The sequence below is a fragment of the Sturnira hondurensis genome, unplaced genomic scaffold (genome assembly GCF_014824575.4).
Source record: "Sturnira hondurensis isolate 20B ecotype Veracruz unplaced genomic scaffold, ASM1482457v3 Scaffold0016284, whole genome shotgun sequence".
In the NCBI taxonomy this organism is placed as follows: Eukaryota; Metazoa; Chordata; class Mammalia; order Chiroptera; family Phyllostomidae; genus Sturnira; species Sturnira hondurensis.
The window spans coordinates 1,797,661-1,814,505 of NW_028088915.1; the positions used below are offsets into that span (position 1 = coordinate 1,797,661).

Here is a 16,845-nt window from a genome sequence, read left to right on the forward strand (position 1 = left end):
ATAAACAGGCTAATAAACACAGCCTCACATAAGAAACCCCTCAGCCCTGGGTATGTGGGGGTGCTGAGAGAAATGACTGGGGGGACGGAGGAAAACCTTCTTGTTTGGCAACAGTGCCAAGGGCTAAGGGTGGATCCAGCCTCTCCCAGTAATAAGCTTCTCTGCTAGTTGAAGGCTTGATTTTCAACACGTACAGTGGGGCCTCCAATAATGTCACTTCATTCAATATCATTTCTTTATAAAGCTGATGAGATGCCCTAGGAACTTAACTCTTATTTATAAATCAATTAGCCTGTGGGAGAATTGGTTTTGTTATACACTGCTTTGCTAACGGTGGCAGAACGTATTATTGATGACTGACATACCCAGCAGAATGCTATACAAGTTAACTCAGATGTTCCTTCCCCTACATGTTCATCGCTGTTGTTCTTAATCTTTACTGGGTCAGAGCGCTTTTCGGCAGGGCGGGGGGAGGAATAACATTATAGACTCCTTCCCCAAGCACTCCCCACCCCACCCACACAACCCTGGTGCACCCCACAGCCAACAGACTCCAAATGCCCTGTGGACCTGGGCCACACCTTTTGTCTTTGTATTCTTGGTACACTGCACACTGCCCAGCAGGTAGGACTCTCAAAACATGTTCTGGGAATGAATGGAAGTCTTTTTGTTTCTCAGCAATAACTCTGTAGAAACGGGTAAGCAGTAGTTACTTCACTCAACCTGCAGTGAATTTTGAATGTCTGTTCCATACCAGGCTCTGAGTTAGGCACTGGAATTTCAGAGATATCAAAAGACAAAGTTTCTAACAAGTGATTTAAGCTACTCACATAAAAGACACTTATGAAACTAAGTGTTATAAATTCTTAAGATTTTCAATGTGTGCCTGGAGCTTTGATTTTCACAGTACAGTATTTGTGTGCTTTTTTAAAAATATGAATAAAGGCCAAGAGAGACTCAGTTGCCTTCTGAATTCCATATACAATATCAAGGCTTGAAGTCAAGGTCATATGGAATCCACATGGTGTAGGTAAAAGAAGTGGAAGCATTATAAAAATTAGATTTTAAGATGATCAGCAACCCTCCCTGGCATTCTCAGCCTTGCTCAAAATATCACTTAATTGCCCAAAGATCACTTACTCCTTGTCTCAGGTTCCCCTTCAATAAAATGGGGGTGGGGGAAGTGGCCAGAGGGCAAGGGAGGATGTGATATGGCTTAACGGTTTCCTCACTTTGAAGCGCTCTTTTGAGCGCTTCAAAGATACGGCCTTTTCATTGCAAACATGTGATGGAATATGTGTCAACACAGCCTTTTGTGTTGCTAGGGCAATCCGACCCACAGTTTTCCGAACCCTCACGCAGCAGTTGAGCTAACGCAGGGAAAGAGAAGCCACAGGGAGGTGGGCCCCTCTTCTGGTCTTCCGAGCACTCTCAGCTTGCCGTCCCCCAGGCCTGCGGCAGGCCCTCTAACTACTGGTTAGCCCACATTCACCAATCAAACTCTGCCATGAGATGCAGGCTCTTCCTTTTGCCTCGTAAAACTGTCCCAATGTCATCTGCCTTGGAATTTAATCTGTGGAGTAAAAACTTGACACATCCCACTTAAAAACTGTGATCCCGAGTACAGATTAGAGAACAATAAGGTAGAGAGGAAAATGGAAAAGACCTGATTTAAAAACAACCACAATGTGTCTTTAATTTATTCATGACCTTTTCTTAAGTTTTTTTTCTTCCTTCAAAAAGATTAGAGCAAAGCCTTGGCTCTTGTCAGCACTGCCTTTGCAGGGACGTGGGCTTGGTGGAGGGACCCATCGTTTCTCTACTTCTAGAGTGGAACACAGCCATACTGGACTTGCAAAGTAGCTAGGACCCGTCACCATCTGGCAGCTGTATGGTGGCCTGTATAAAATGAACTGGTGCTCACAATCCAGTTCCCATTAAACAGATGTCCACTTCACAAAGAGAGCATCACGCTCAGCAGCCTACTTGGCAAAGAGGAGACAGGACTGGGCATGGAGACCGCATTGCCTTGTTCTGCCCACCCAGGTCGCTTACTCAGTCAGGCTGAGGCCAGCCTAAGGGATTACGGCAGGTAGTATGTCAGCAGCTCTTGGAGGAGAACTCTGTTTATTGATCCGCCTAACCCCTTACAAAACACCTCAAAGGGCTGTTCTGACACTGTCTCATTCATCCTACTGAGAAGCCATGTTTTTCTAAATTAGGTTTTGGCTCATTGAGCCGCACGGTGATTGTCTTCTAAGACCACCACCAGGACAAACTGACTTCACCTGGGGACTAACAGTAATTGCAAGGGCCCTTCCCACTCTCTCATCAGCTTCCGTTACAGTCCTGGGCAGAGCACTGGGGGGTGGAGAAGGCCAGGAACGGTCCCCTTTCATCTTTCTTGGGCTAGTGACCATTCTTACCCCAAACGATCGAGTTATTGTTGGACCCTGAAGAGGAGGGACAAGAAGAATGATGCAAAACGTCTTATCTACTTGGACACCTCATAAACGTCCTACAGAGAACTGAAACAGTGAAAGCACTGTCTACTGGTTGTGCCACTGAGGTGTTAGATTCAAGTAAGGCAGGGGAACTAAGTGGGTCTGTTTCCTCCCTTTCTACCTGAAGTGCAGAGAGAGGGTGTGTCCTACACAGCACTCAGGCGTCCAAGTTCAGGGATGTCTCTTCATTTTCTGAACTCATGCAGACATTCTGATTCATATCTTCTTTTTAACAACCTAATATTCTTTTTTTTAATAAAATTCATATACAAACATAAACCCGAAATAACCTGCCTTGGAGAATCTTTAAGAAGCAACATAGAAAGTGACCAGTTAAAAACTCCACTGCATTATTAGGTTTCATTAACAATTAATATGTTAGGAAGACCTATTCAGAGTTGGTATCAATTACTACAATGTTTCTTTAATAAACAGAATGTAAGTCCCATGTAAGGGATACCTTCGAACTATAATTTTTTTTTACAGAGAGGGATGTTCATGTGTAGAAAAGCTGATGTTAATGAGCTCATTTCCTCTTTACACTTGTGACTTTTAAAATAATTATCTTAACAAGACTGTGTCCGAAATGATCGACCCTGCACAGGCTTCTGAAACCAGTGGTGATTCTGAGTAGGGTGTAAGGGTGGGGCTTGAGAACTAGTCTCTGTGTGGAAATGATCTTTGTGAGGATGGCTAGAGTTCAGAAGGCTAAGAGATTCCTTCCATAAAAGTGAGTACACGTCTCTCCCCTCGAGGTCACAGAGTGTTGCTCTAATGCCAATCAACCACCTTCAAAACTGACTGCAGCTGATAATGAGAGAGGCCACAGAAAAGACATTGAAAAACACTGCAGTAAACTTTCAAAAATTCCTGGCTGATGTAGCTCAGTGGATTGAGCGCGGGCCTGCGAACCAAAGGATTGTGGTTCGATTCCTAGTCAGGGCACATGCCTGGGTTGCAGGCCAGTTCCCAGCAAGGGATGCATGAGAGGCAACCAACATTGATATTTCTCTCCTTTCCTTCCCTTGTCCTCTAAAGATAAATAAAATCTTTAAAAAAAACTTTTCAAAAATAACTCAAAAGGAACATCTCATTAATGGTAGTTCAGTCAACTTGTCAACGAAGTCAACTTTGAACAAATCATACAGAAAAGTCTGTGTGCCGAAGACAAAAGCAAACCACACACGAACACCCCAAATAGAAAGTCTAGTACAATGTTAACACAGTCCAATGTGCTGAGCAATACGGCACGAGGCCTGCTCCTGTTATCGAACGTCCACGGAAGCCAGCACCAAAGCAAGATACTCATCCAAGTAACTATTCTGAAAGGGTCCACTGTCCTCAGGACCAGGGATAACAGGATCAAGAATAATGCCTGAGGTTTGGAATCTGTAGGTCTCTGAATCTTAGTTTGAAATGCTGGTTTTGCCCTCTATGATGCTCTTTCCCCAGAGATCACTGTTTTTATTGGCTGCCCATTCCCCTGCTTATTCTACCATGTCCCCTCCCCCTGCCGAATGCCGGTTTAAACTGTGTGTGACATTTTCTAGCAAACTAGTTGAGAAGTAAGCATTAGAAAGTGTCCATGCACACACATTTAAAACATAACTCTCCCTATTAAACACTTCACAAAATGAAGGTACTGGTGTGGGTAACTTTTCACCTTTGCATTCCTCTTCAGCATCTATCAAACAGGAAGATGACTCACTATCCTTTATTCAGTTCCTGCCACCCCCCCCCCCAAGGCACCGCACGAGGCAGTTTACATTCAATATTCTGTAAACGATTTGTCCCTCAGAAGTCTGCCATGTAGATAGATACATCTATCTGAAGAAACGCTGTTCAAAGAAATAATGTTCTGGGTTACCATAAAGTGTGCAATATATGTGTGTGAGTGCTGTACACATGTACACAAACACTCCCATGAGGGTTAAGGCTATCAGTCAGTCTTGAGTGTCAGTGGGCTATCGCTCCAGCAGGCGGGGACCGACCTTCCCCAGGGCCCTGCACCAACGAGGAGGGTAGCGAGGGTCAGCCGACGCACCGCAACATCTCAGTTATGCTGATCGGAGGGCTGCAAACTGCATACCTCCTTAGATTTAAAGGAGAACCCTTGGAAAGGTTCACTTAGTGAAATTTTAGTCTCTTCTTGTCCTATACTCCCTAAAGGGAGGAAAAAGAACAAGAAACAGTAAAAAATGAAGACAAAGGCAGAAGAGGATACATGGGGCGTGTTGCTGAAAGGGAACATGCCCCAGGTATCACATGGCCTTGGGTTCCCTTGAGACTCTCATTTCACCTTTCTTATATGAAGAGCACTGGATGATTCTCTGCTCATGGGGCCTCTTGAGAATACTTTCCACAAGAGAAAACACACACACACACACACACACACACACACACGGACAAAACAGACACTGCTAACCCAAAGCTGGCTCTGTTTCAAAAGAACTTATGGCAGTCCCATCTTTCATAGCGCTCAATTCTTTCTCTCCTTTTGGGACAAAGAACACGCCCTGTTCATCCTTATATCCTCAGCACTGAGTACAATGCCTTATACACAGTGGGCGCCAGTAAATATTTTTTGCCACATGACCCGTACTTTGGTAAACACTGTTAACTTTCTGGGTCACATCTTTCATTTTTTTCTATTCTACATTAAATTCAATATTAAATGGGAACAGAGCTTTCAAGGCTACCCTAAGCTCCAAATAAATCTCTCTTACAAAAGAGCTAGGCACTAAGCCTCAGGAAAGCGCTGGCCAGAGGCCATTCCCGGGGAACTGAAAGTTAGCTGCCCCCTCGGCCCCTCTAACTTTCATCATGGTCTCTAAGTTCATCGCCTCTTCTGTGTAAAAGTTTGGCTCAAACTCTCCCCCTTGCCTGCTGTTCCAACATTTTAAGTCTAAGCAGCGGAATCCTAGGGTTTAGCATTGATTGAAAGAGTTGATCTATAAATAGCCTCATGCTGTATTTTAGCATCTTCAAAACTTCTATCACATTCTCTTCTAACTTTTCTTTTTGAGAGCACAAGCCCTCTTTTTATGTTTTGCTACAGCCTTTCCCCCCTTTCATTCTTGTGACTCAATGCTCTCAGGCCTTTTAAGTTAACCTCCTAGACCTTTCCATCTGGGCTCACCTTCCCGGACCTTAAAGATTCATGCTGCTCTCCCTTAGAACTCCTCTGTCTCCTTGATACATTTTCAATAACATGTCCTAATATTGAGCACAGTGGCCTACATAGGAGTGAAAAGCATTTTGTGACAAAAAGTGGCGAATTACCTGCTCTTTAACACTGGTGTCTGGTGCCTTCATTTGTAATACTTAGCATGGGGAGCGGGAGGAGGGTGTTTGACCACGGACTTGTCAAGAGCCTTGTTTCTTATGCCCCTCACTCTCCCCACTGTGTCTCTCTATATGTCTAGGATGCTGTTTCCAGTAAACTGTAAGAGTTTGGGAAGCATTTTATTCTTTTACCTTGAATAAAAAGAAGGCAATGAAAGAGCAGCATTCCATGGACTTAGCTCTCAAGAACTACAGACACCACAGACAACGCTAAAAATGACTGTGAAGAGCCCCTGGCCCCCATGCAGGTTAGCCTGTGAACTTGTCCCGCACAGGTCTAATCTACCCAACAGTATTTTCAAGTAATCAGATCCTGGATCATTTAAAGAGTGCAATCTTTTAATTCATTTCTTGAATTCTAATTTATGATCCTCTAATAGAAACAGAGAAATCACATTTCTTTATTCTCCAAACTGATTACTGTCCAGAATATATGTCTCCAATTTGGTCTTTCCAATTTGAATTAATGCCAGAACATGGATACTGGATTAGGGACATCTTTCTCGGTCATTTACATAGAAAGTGAAAAAATATTGATCTTAATACCAATTCCTTGGATGTTTCAATTGCCATCCCCGTTCTCCAGGACCCATTAGTTTTTACCATTATAACCTGCCCATTCAGCTAACTAGGTCCCTTTTCCATTTATAGCAAAACCTGCTTTTTTTTTTTTTTTTTTTTTCTTTTTTTTTTTTTTTTTTTTTGCTTGCTTGCTACCTAGGTGTCTATGTGACTCAGCAGAAAAGAGGCCTGGTGAAATCCAAGAACATCATAAGCCATCATTCCACATAGGCCTTTTTCCCTATAATTCTTTCTCCATCATATATGCTCACTAAAGTGGATTTGAAAATATTCTTAGATATTTGAAAAACTAGATTCTTTAATGCATTTAATTAGTTCACTGCAAATTTCTCTAGTGTGATAGCTACAGCATCATGGAGATAGATACCTAATGTCTGATTTTCCACTGAATTCCACAGTGTGGGTCAAAACACTTTCAATTCTCCTAACCAATTGTCTTGAAAGCCAACATATTATCATCCACCATGTCTGTTACTAGAGCATACAAACCTATACCAATAGGTGGCTAAATCACATTATTTTAGTGTAGTTTCTACCTTTTCCCATTAGGCTAATTCTCTTTTCATCCTTTTTTTTGCTTCCAGTGGTTTTGAAGATCATCATGACTGCTCTGCACTTACTCATGAAGGTGCAGCCAAACACAGGTGTGCCTAACTGCAGGGAGAGCCATTCTAGTGAGAGGTCGGGGTTCGCCAGTATTAGCACACACAGCATGCGAACGGACAGTCTGAGGACCAGAGAAATTTGGAAAGGAAACAAAGAATCTGAGACCTCAAGGCTAAATCTTGTTAGCATCTGGGACCAGGTGCCCAAGGATCAAAATTCATTCCTTCAAGAATCTATGAGCACGTGATAAGAAAAAGGGTGCTGACTGTCCTAACAGCACTGTGCATTTTTATTATGGTTGGAACTCTAACAGATAAGAAACTTCTTCAAAAGGTACATGATCATTTTATTTATATTTTTAATGCTAACATTCTAAACACTCCTAAAATATACCTTAGCTATGGTTCATTTTCAATTTTAATTGGAAGCAAAGCTTGAAGAAGGAAGAAAGTAAACCTTGCAACCCGATGGCCTTGTTACCTGGGGCCTCTGGAGCAGAAGCGAGGAAGGGCACGCAGGCCATGCTCAGCCAACTCCCAGGTGAGCACATGTGTCTCAGAGTGACCGACAGAGTCACCAGGCAGGAACTGGACTTCTCATTCCCAAAGGCTGCTTTCATAATGACCCATTGGACGGCAACTCAGAGCGGTGCCATTGTGTAACATGGAGCGATCTCGTTGGGTACACATAAAAAGGAGACTAAGACTTCCAAGCAGGCGAGCTATAAATGCCTCAGTGGGAAATGCACATTGTGAGACACCCTAGAACTTGGCTCTTGCGGTCAACCTGTAATATGTGTTGGAGGAATTCCAACAGACGTAAGCCATGAAGCCCTGGGTTTCTTTTTCATGTCAAATTTCTAGCAAGAAATTTTGTCCAGAGCCTGTTTTCTTTATTCTTTTGCTACCTGAATTCCAGAAATGCACATCTACTGGGGACGAGATGACTGGGGACCAGTTGGTGCCCCGAGACAGAAGGAAACAAAATGGTTAGAAGCAGCCTTAAGTAATTTCTTTTTGTCTTTGATTTTGGCTCTCATGGTGTGTCCTCCATATCTCCCCCCTACCCTTTCTTCCTCTTTTTCTGTCTAAATATGTAGGAATCAAAACGTGCCCGGGAGAGGTATGATTTGCCAGGGTAGAAGCCGTCTTTGATACAAGCCACAGAAATTCAGTTCTGTGCTAGACACACACTTTCCAGCCTCTCAGAGCCAGGGTGCTGAGTATTTAAAGAGATTCTCTCTCACTCTAACTTAAAAGAGACTTATTTAACATTTCTCTCATTTATCTCAATCAGTTCTATGGGTGCAGTCTGTGTAAGTCAAAATAATTAAAACCTCTCTTTTGAAAATAAAGGGAATTGTTAAATTTTTGAAATATAACTACATAATATAGCTAATGACTCCATCTCTCCCAAGGATATGATAAGGATCCCTGACTGCACAAATACAAAAATTCTCTCCTCATTTTATGTTTATCCAGTAGGACTGACCGTGGTCAGCCAACAAAGAAAGGGCGTCAAAATAAGTCACACAGTGTTTTCTGTTACAATAAAATTAATTCTGGATGAAAGCATCCTCCCGGCAGGCCGGTGAGGCAGCACCGTCAAAACTGGGACTGTCCCAGAAAATCTAGGGCAGCAACTCTAGTTTTCAAGAAATTCAGGGCAGAAATTCTACCCTCTGCTCATGTGCATTAAAATGTAAAATTGGCTCATCTTCCTACACTGTGAATTCTTCCTCAATTACTGATTTCAAGATGACTTAAAATAAAAAAACTGGTTCCAAGTCCATTTCTATTACTTAAGGAAAGTTTCTGACAGATTTTTTTTTTTTAAGAAAGAAAGGCAAGGCACGTAACATGAAAACGAACCTCTCCACTCCCACCGCACTCCTCCAGAACAGCTCCATCCATGAAAGGACAAAAGGGTTCTTCCCAAAACTTTCACATTTTAAAGAAGAATAAAGTTTGTAAGATTATCAAGTCCCTTTAGACTAGCGGCATTCACACTGTTTTCTCACTGAATCCGTCAAACAACTCTGAGGTAGGTATTACTGCTACTGTAAGGATAAAAACGTTGAGGCGCATTCTCTAAACCAGCTTGTGATAATAAATTTATGAGTCTCCTGACTCTCCGGGGCTTGCTCTCACTCTACCAAAGCACAGAAGAATCTTCTGGACCCTGGGCTGTCCTCCTGCCAAACTCTGCAACGAGTAAAATTTGGCTTTGGTGTCTTCTCTTCTTTGCCTCTCTCCCTGTTGACTCCTGGCCACCTCATCTCATTCTCCATAGAAACTTCTCCATAGTATGGAAATGGGAAGAGATTAGAACAAACTTTCATGTTTTTAATGAATTCTTTTTTTTGAAAAAAATTATTTTAATTGTTCTTCAAGTGCACTTTTCTGTCTTTCACTCCCATCCCAGTCCACCCCCACAATGTTCCCCACCTCCCTCCCATTTCCACCCGCCCTAGTTTTGTCCATGTGTCCTTTATACTTGTTCCTGTAAACCCTTCCCCTTTTCCCCTGAAATTCCCTCCCCTCTCTCCTCTGGTCACTGTCAGCCTGTTCTCTATGAATTCTTGAAGACTGATGTAAAGGCTTCACGATGGAAAGAAGCGACTCACATTCCGTCACAGGCCACGCCCAGTGGAAGAGGAGAGGAGGATGGAATCCTGGAACGTGAGCTGCTGTCTAGGCCGGTCTCCCACACCCCCCTAACTGTTCCCCCAACCAACCCAGAACATGAAGTGGTAACAGCATCAGAACCACCACAAAAGCTGCCTTTTTGAAATTTAAAGTTAATACTCTTCCCAGAGGAGCCTTGAATTTAATCTTTGTTCCACCCAGAAAGCTCTGGGTGTGAATCACTGGGGGCTCTGCAGTTGCACCATGACCTCTGAGCACAATTCAAGAAAAAAGGAAGTTTTGTTTTTCAAGCCCATGGCACATAGTGAGAGTCCACACAAGCCACTTCCCACTTCTAGTTCTCCTCTGGCTGAGGAGGCGCCAAAGAGAGGGTAAAGGGGCATCAGCGAGGCAACAGATTGGGAGGGAGGGTCCATTTCACTGTCCAATCTCAAATGCCAAACGCTTTCATTCTAACCACCTAGCACAGACCCCTCAGTGTTCCTTTCTGTAAAACCAGGTGAGCAATGCCTTCTCGGCTGAGCTCAGACAAAGGTAACCAGCATTCACTGGGATAAGCCTTTTCAGGGTGCTATGATCCAGGGTTATAACTTGATTAAAACTGAAATATCAAAAGAGTGACGATCCAAACCACAGAATTTCCCTACCGTTTGGAGGTTCCGAGCTTGGTCTCACTGAACACCACCTCGACTGCCACCTCTTCCCCTGTCTCTCATTCACGATCTCCAACTCCTCAACCCTTCCTTCTTCTCCAGAGCATGAGCTACCTTCTGGCTTTACCAACCTTCCTACTGTAGACCTCAGAGAACACTTGAATGCATTCAATACTCTTCCTGACCTTCTGCCACATCTGTCTTTTCATCTCCTGCTCAGGATCCTGATGTCTGCTTCTCTGCTCGCCCACTGATGGACAATCACAGAGCCACAACTATCGGGACTTACTCTACATCAACACAACCTCAGTGTAAGTGGGCCCATCTGCTCTCGCAATTCTTTCCCCTATAGGATTTTCCAAAGCTGTTGTTTTAAACCTTTTCCATTCTTCTTAACTCTTCAGCGCCACCTGACCTTCTCAGAAATGTACTATCTACCGAGAAGACTGAAGGCATCTGTACTGAGTGTCTACTTCCTCCCATTAGATTGAAACTTGCTCTGTGTCACTTCCCCTAACTGCCCGCTGTCTCAAATGGGATCTTCCCGCCCTTTCACGGGTGCTCTTCAGCCACCGCCCGCCCTGTCTTTTAAGGACCCTGATTCCTATCATCCTTCTACTTTCACTATTGCCTTTAACTCAACCTTCTTACATTTCATGTAAGAAACAAGCTATACCTAAGCTCTCTTTCCTTCACAATCAGACTTCTAGAAAGGATACTCTTCACCCACAGGCCTGTGTTTAAACCTAGTTATCCTCTCCCAACCCTGACCTCCACTGTTCGGAAACACTCTCAGGCCCTCCCAAAGACCAAGTCCAATGGCTCCTCTTGGCCTGCGTTCTTCTTGACTCTTCTGTGGCACCGAGACTCAACACAGTCAAGACTGAATAAAAGAAAAACAAAACAAAACTGCATATTCACCTTTCCCCGTTCCCACCATCGCTGACTGTTTTCCTATTTTCCCCAGTTTCGACAAAGCCTCTTGGTCATCACCGCCTTTTTTAGCTATCAAGTCTCCTTCCTTCCACCATGGTCACGTCTGTATCACTGAGTTCCTCCCTCTCCGCTGCCGTGACAGACCGCGTCCCTGCGTAACTCTGGGTACTTCAGACAGCACACTGCACCGGCCTCCCAGCCTCCTTCCCCCTTCACAGACCCTTACTCATCTAGCAAATAACATTCAAATACTGTAGCCTGAGAATTAAGGCCCTCTAAGAACTGGGATGAGCCTATCTTTCCAGACATTGTGACCTTTCCCTCTTCCGTTTCATCTCATGTACTTCCCATGACCTCTGCACTCTCGGAGCATTCGTAGCTCCCAGAAGTCACCTGTACTTTCTTACCTCCACGTGTCTGTCCGTCAGGCCAGTCCATCCACATGTAATGTTTAACACTGGTTTTACATTTTGAAATCCTATATTTTAAAGACTTGGTAGAGATGCCATCTTTTCCTATCTTGCTAGCTACAAGTTATTCATTTTTCCCCTGAGCTTCCACAGTTCATATATGGTCATCTCCTTCGTCTTCTTATTTCATGTTTTTTCAGATTATAGTTACCTGTGTACTGGTCTCATTGTCCCTACTAGACTTCAACTTCTTGAGAACAGTGGCAATGATAACAATAATTGTAACAATAACCACCACTACCACGAGCTCCTACTATAGTCCAGCTCTGTGAAAACAGACTGTTCCATCATGTCAGCAGCACTGTGAGGACTCCCTTCACTTTCAGATATGATTAAATACTGTGCCCAAGACCATCACCCAGAAGCAGTAGGGCTGGGAAATGAAGTAGGCTTGTCTGACTTCAAAAGCCATGCTCTTAACTACTGTGTGGTGTTTCTCATCATCCATATACTCGACTGATCATGGAATAAAACATTCTCTCCACAAGTCATTCACTTAGACGACTAGTCTAGTAGGTTCCCCAGACTTGCTGAGCCTGCACGGTTAACACATACTTTTATAGGGGGAAGAAACAGATAATCTAGGCTCTTACTCTTAAAGGATGATTTAAAAGACAGAACAAAGTTTTTATGCCTCAAGACTAAACAGAGCATCAAGGTGCAAAGTGAGAGAAAACTCCGGTTGCTTGGATTTGGTAGCACCTTGACCTGGTCTCCGTCCCTGGAATCAATGACATCAGCAAGGCAACGAATCAAGGCCACTCCAAAAGCCTGACTTACATCACTTACACCACACTCAGAAAGTGCCTTCACAATTCTAACTTCTGAGGCTCTGGCGTCAGCAGTGGGAAAACACGGCGATGGTACTCTGCTGGCAGAGTCAGCACCAACGCAAACGTGGGGTCCTACGTTACACATGAACGGGCAAATGACAAAGGACACACACAGGTATCGGTGCAAAGAAGAACAGTGGTTGTTGCTCTCTGAACATAAGCAGCTAAGGGCTCTTATCCTTCGAGGGGAATGTCATTATACAGCTCAAATCGCATCACAACAAATGCCATTACAACAGAGATGTCTGTATGACAAAAACCCTGGTAAGCTTTGGCTGACAGCCCATGTACCTCAAGCAGTATTTGATGTGAGACGTGGAGTTCACAGTAATGGGAATTGACCTATATTTCCAAAGGTGAGATTTGAATGATTTCATCTGTAGCTTCTATCCCAGGATGCCGGGAGTTGGAGTGATGTACAGTTTAAACCCATGAGTACAAAAACTAAACACAAAGAGAGAAACAAACCGACCCTGCTCTTCTAAGAGGGCAAAATTCCTTCCTTTCATTTGGGAACACTTAGATAAAGGAGGCTGGGCTGTGGCCTCATCTCATGGAGAGGAAAGATGGTGTGGCACAGGAAGACAGATGGACCGCGCTCAAATTTCTTTTCGATTCTGCCTCTTCCCAGCTGGGTAAACTGGGCTACATTTCTTAACTTGTTCTGAGCCTCATCTGCAAAATGTGACTAATACCACCTACTTTCAGGATTTCAGCAAGAACTAAACAAGATAACATATGTAAAACTCCTAACACAGGACTTGGTACAAGCACGGGCTCCAAAAGCCCACATCGGGCTCCCCTTTCTCTCCAAGACTGTGGGTTTATGCAAGCTGCTACTTCAATTAAGTTAGTTATAAAATTCAGTGAGGTTAACAAAATGTGTAGCTTCAGACAGACTCTGATGAGGAGACTGCTCAGAGAAATACCATAAAAAAAAAAGAGAGAGAGAAAGAAAATGGTAAAAGAACTAGGCTGTGCACAAGTACTCAGTTGATAGAGAGAAAGGTCTTTTTGGCTAACAACAGACACATGGGATCCAGAGATAGAATGCAAGTAACCAGGCATGGTAACAATAAGTGAGCTTTGACCATTATATCAGAGGTCATTTCGAAAAGCGCTGAATAAAATGGAGGCACACTCTCCTGGTCAAGAACCAAGTATGGCGGCTGCTCTGGGGCGCCAGTTACTGCCTCCAGCCCAGGGTCCTGTGGGTGTTGGTCTACATGGCAGGAGGGCCCTCCCTTGCCAAGTTCAGTCCTGGGCAGTCTTCCCTCAGTAGGATACTGGAGAAGTCCAGTATTAAAAAAACAAATTCTAGTCATCTCTCCATTTGGAAAACATGGAGGAAAACAGGGTAGGAATACAACTCACAAAGGTTCACAAAGGTTTAACATTGCCCTAATTTTTGATCCTCTTGTTGTAGCTATCTAATTTCCTATTTTTCAAGTTAGGGACAGCTAAGTTTGTGGTGACAAAAATCTTATAGATGTTCTTTTGAAAACACTCTTGGTGTTACATGATTATGCTCTGAGTTAGAAAAATGAGGGCCTTACGAACATAATCTTCAGGTGTGTCCGTTTACCTTCATAAAGTATTAGGCTTTTATATTTCTTCAAAGGTTCTAAAAAGTCCTGTCAGATCCCTGCAACTAGTATAGGGAACAAGAGATGGCCCACTTCTCAAAGTCACAGGACACCAGTGCCTCAGTGATTACCGAGTCCTACCCCTTCACCTTGACAGTAAGAGGCTCAGAGAAAAGTGAGTGCCGGCGTTCATGTGCTCGACAATGAGCTTGCAGGAGCTCTTACGAGAGGCTGCACAGGAAATAAGATAACAGGCCAAAGAGATATATGAAGATACAGAGAAAAAGGAAGTGTGGACTCACAGAAAGACCAGGAGACCAAGAACGGAGAAAGAGCAAAATTACTAAAGCAGGGTTAAAATACCAACAGAGACCAAGCAAGCAGCAGCAGAGGACATTTTCAATTCAGTCTACACAGAGCTTGCAAAGGATGAGTCCAACACAAAGAAACTTCAGTGTGGTACAGAGGTTTCCGACTTACTCCTATTTTAATAACTGTGCCCCCACCCCCCCAACATCACCCTCATCTTAAAATGGAGGCAGTTAAAAACCACCAGATTGGTACACATGAATCTTACCACTGGTTAGGGCGTAAACCACAAGCATTTTGAAGGTGTTCTAACTATTTCAGGCCACTAGGGTGTTACTTCCTGCCGCCAAACGCATCTAAGGATGCCCATCTGGATCCCAAGAATTGATGTCCCTTTTAAAAGTGTACCCTTTATTCCTCAGACCAGTGGTAACACACTAACTGTTTATGGGGCATTTCAGGATCCCCACGGGCTATGGAAAAGTGAAATGCAATTGTAATCACATGAGCAATAATGGGGAGGCAGGGGTAGAAAGAGTTACTCCTGAAATGCAAGGCTGAGAAACACTATTCCTTTGAGAGGCAGTCACTCCACGGGCGAAGAGGAGCCTGCGCTGCCTAGAAAGTGACCTCCGCGAGCAATCACGCGCCTGGACAGAGGCCGGCCGCGCCCCCTCCCTCCGCTCCTCCTTTCCTGCGTCCCAGGCCAGCTGGATCCACCTGCCTGGAAGGCGGGAGGGGGGCGGGGGCTCGGGGAGGAGCTGGCTGGCCACGGGGCACAGGGGCAGCAGGCGGCTCCCACTCATAGTTCTCCCTCCCGCAATGCCCACGACGCCCAGGGAGGCCCACAACCCCAGCCACCCCCAACCACGCACACCCGGCTGCACACCCGGCTGACCGTACCTTTACTCTGGGGAGGGTTCTGACTCCGGTCCCGGAGGACGTTGATCTGGTAGACGGCTCCGTAAGGCTCAAAAAGTTCTTTCAGCTCCTTTTCCGACCAAGACCGGGGGATCTGCCCGACAAACATCTTAATGGCATCTGGGTCTGGTTGGTCTGAGTGATCCAAAGCGCCGTTCATCTTGTTGGCTGTGCCGTTACTGTCAAAAAGGGAACCGGGAGCCAGAGTTAGGGCTGCACGGTCAGGGACAGGAAGAAAAAAATAGGGGGGTGGGGGCAGGCTGAGGCGGAAGGAGGAAGAAGAGGAGCTCGGGGCAAAGTGCCTAATGAGTCGTAGAAATTTGATGAACTAAAACAAAGCACAGGCACCATTAGGGTGCTCCTCCGTGGCAGCGGCAGCGGGCTCTCACTGCAAGCTGCTGCCGTTCAGCACCTCGCCTGAGCCCTAGGCAGCGCCCTGCCGGCTGTCACCCGGGGCGTGGACATCTTGAAACCCGGCTCAGGAGGCAGCTGCAAGTTAAGTGCAGGTCTCCTTCTGCAAGGCTGCCATCAATGCATCCGCAGCCTTATCAGCCTCACACTGGCTCTCGTGTGGAAAGAAAGGCAGGGCTGGATTTCTGCTGGATTTCCCCCCTTCTCCTCCCCTTTTAGGAGGTTTTTGGGAGGAGAAGAGAGGTGATAATGATAAAGTCACATGAAAAGAAAATGAAACACTTGGCAGTCCGTCAGATGACTAATGCAAGATGCTGATGATGAATTTGCAGAGTGTGCGAGGCGTCCATGTGTGCATCAAATTAGTACGTTGTTGCTGCTCAGAATGGAAAGTGCTCCAGCAATGCGGCTGGGTGCAGCCGATTGGCTGCCTACGCTGGAGAAAAGGGCCATGGCGGGGAGGGGGCTCCCGTTTAAAAAGCACATTGTTCATGGGACCCATGCACAAAGGGTTTAATTCAGAGAGGCAAAAGCGATCTCAGAATTGCCTGCTTTGTGCTGGGAAAAAAAAATGCAAGCCCAGAAAGTTGAGTTCCCGCTAAAGGACACTGAATATTTCAAATCTTTCACACTCCATAAAGCTCGCTGTATGTCTGACTTCCAGATGTTGCACTTGAGTTCTAAACAATCACACGTTTGGAAGAGAACAGAGCAAAGTCTGCCTTTTCTTCTCCTAGCTTCAGTAAATATTTGGGGATGATACAAAGAGCATGAACATAATCCTTGACATATCAATCTTCCTTAAGCTTTCCAAAGCCCCCATTTGGAAGAGAGAAGGCTTGTTTAGAGCCTGCAATTCTAGTCATCATCATGAAATATGATGATGATGGTGTTCATTTTTTTTTACTTGGACCCCCCTCCCCACCACTTTGACCTTCAGGTAAATAATAAAGCAAAAACAAAAACAAAAACCCAAAACCACACACCTTCTTTGTCTTCCACCCTCTGATTGCCCCCTAGACCCGCCGACTCCACCAAGTG

At 44.7% G+C, this 16,845-nt stretch overlaps 1 protein-coding gene across 7 annotated transcripts in view; it reads right to left on the bottom strand.

Annotated features, from left to right (window-relative positions):
• The window catches only part of CELF2 (CUGBP Elav-like family member 2), a 504,761-nt gene that overhangs the window by 144,419 nt on the left and 343,497 nt on the right, over window positions 1-16,845 (bottom strand). For 6 of the 7 annotated variants that reach the window (XM_037065948.1, XM_037065950.1, XM_037065951.1 and 3 more), the window contains one exon: window positions 15,376-15,572. In XM_037065948.1, the coding sequence (XP_036921843.1) occupies window positions 15,376-15,572 (197 nt within the window). Of the gene's footprint in view, window positions 1-15,375; window positions 15,573-15,741; window positions 16,040-16,845 lie in introns of those variants that run through there. The other variant, XM_037065954.1, reaches the window with a different exon arrangement.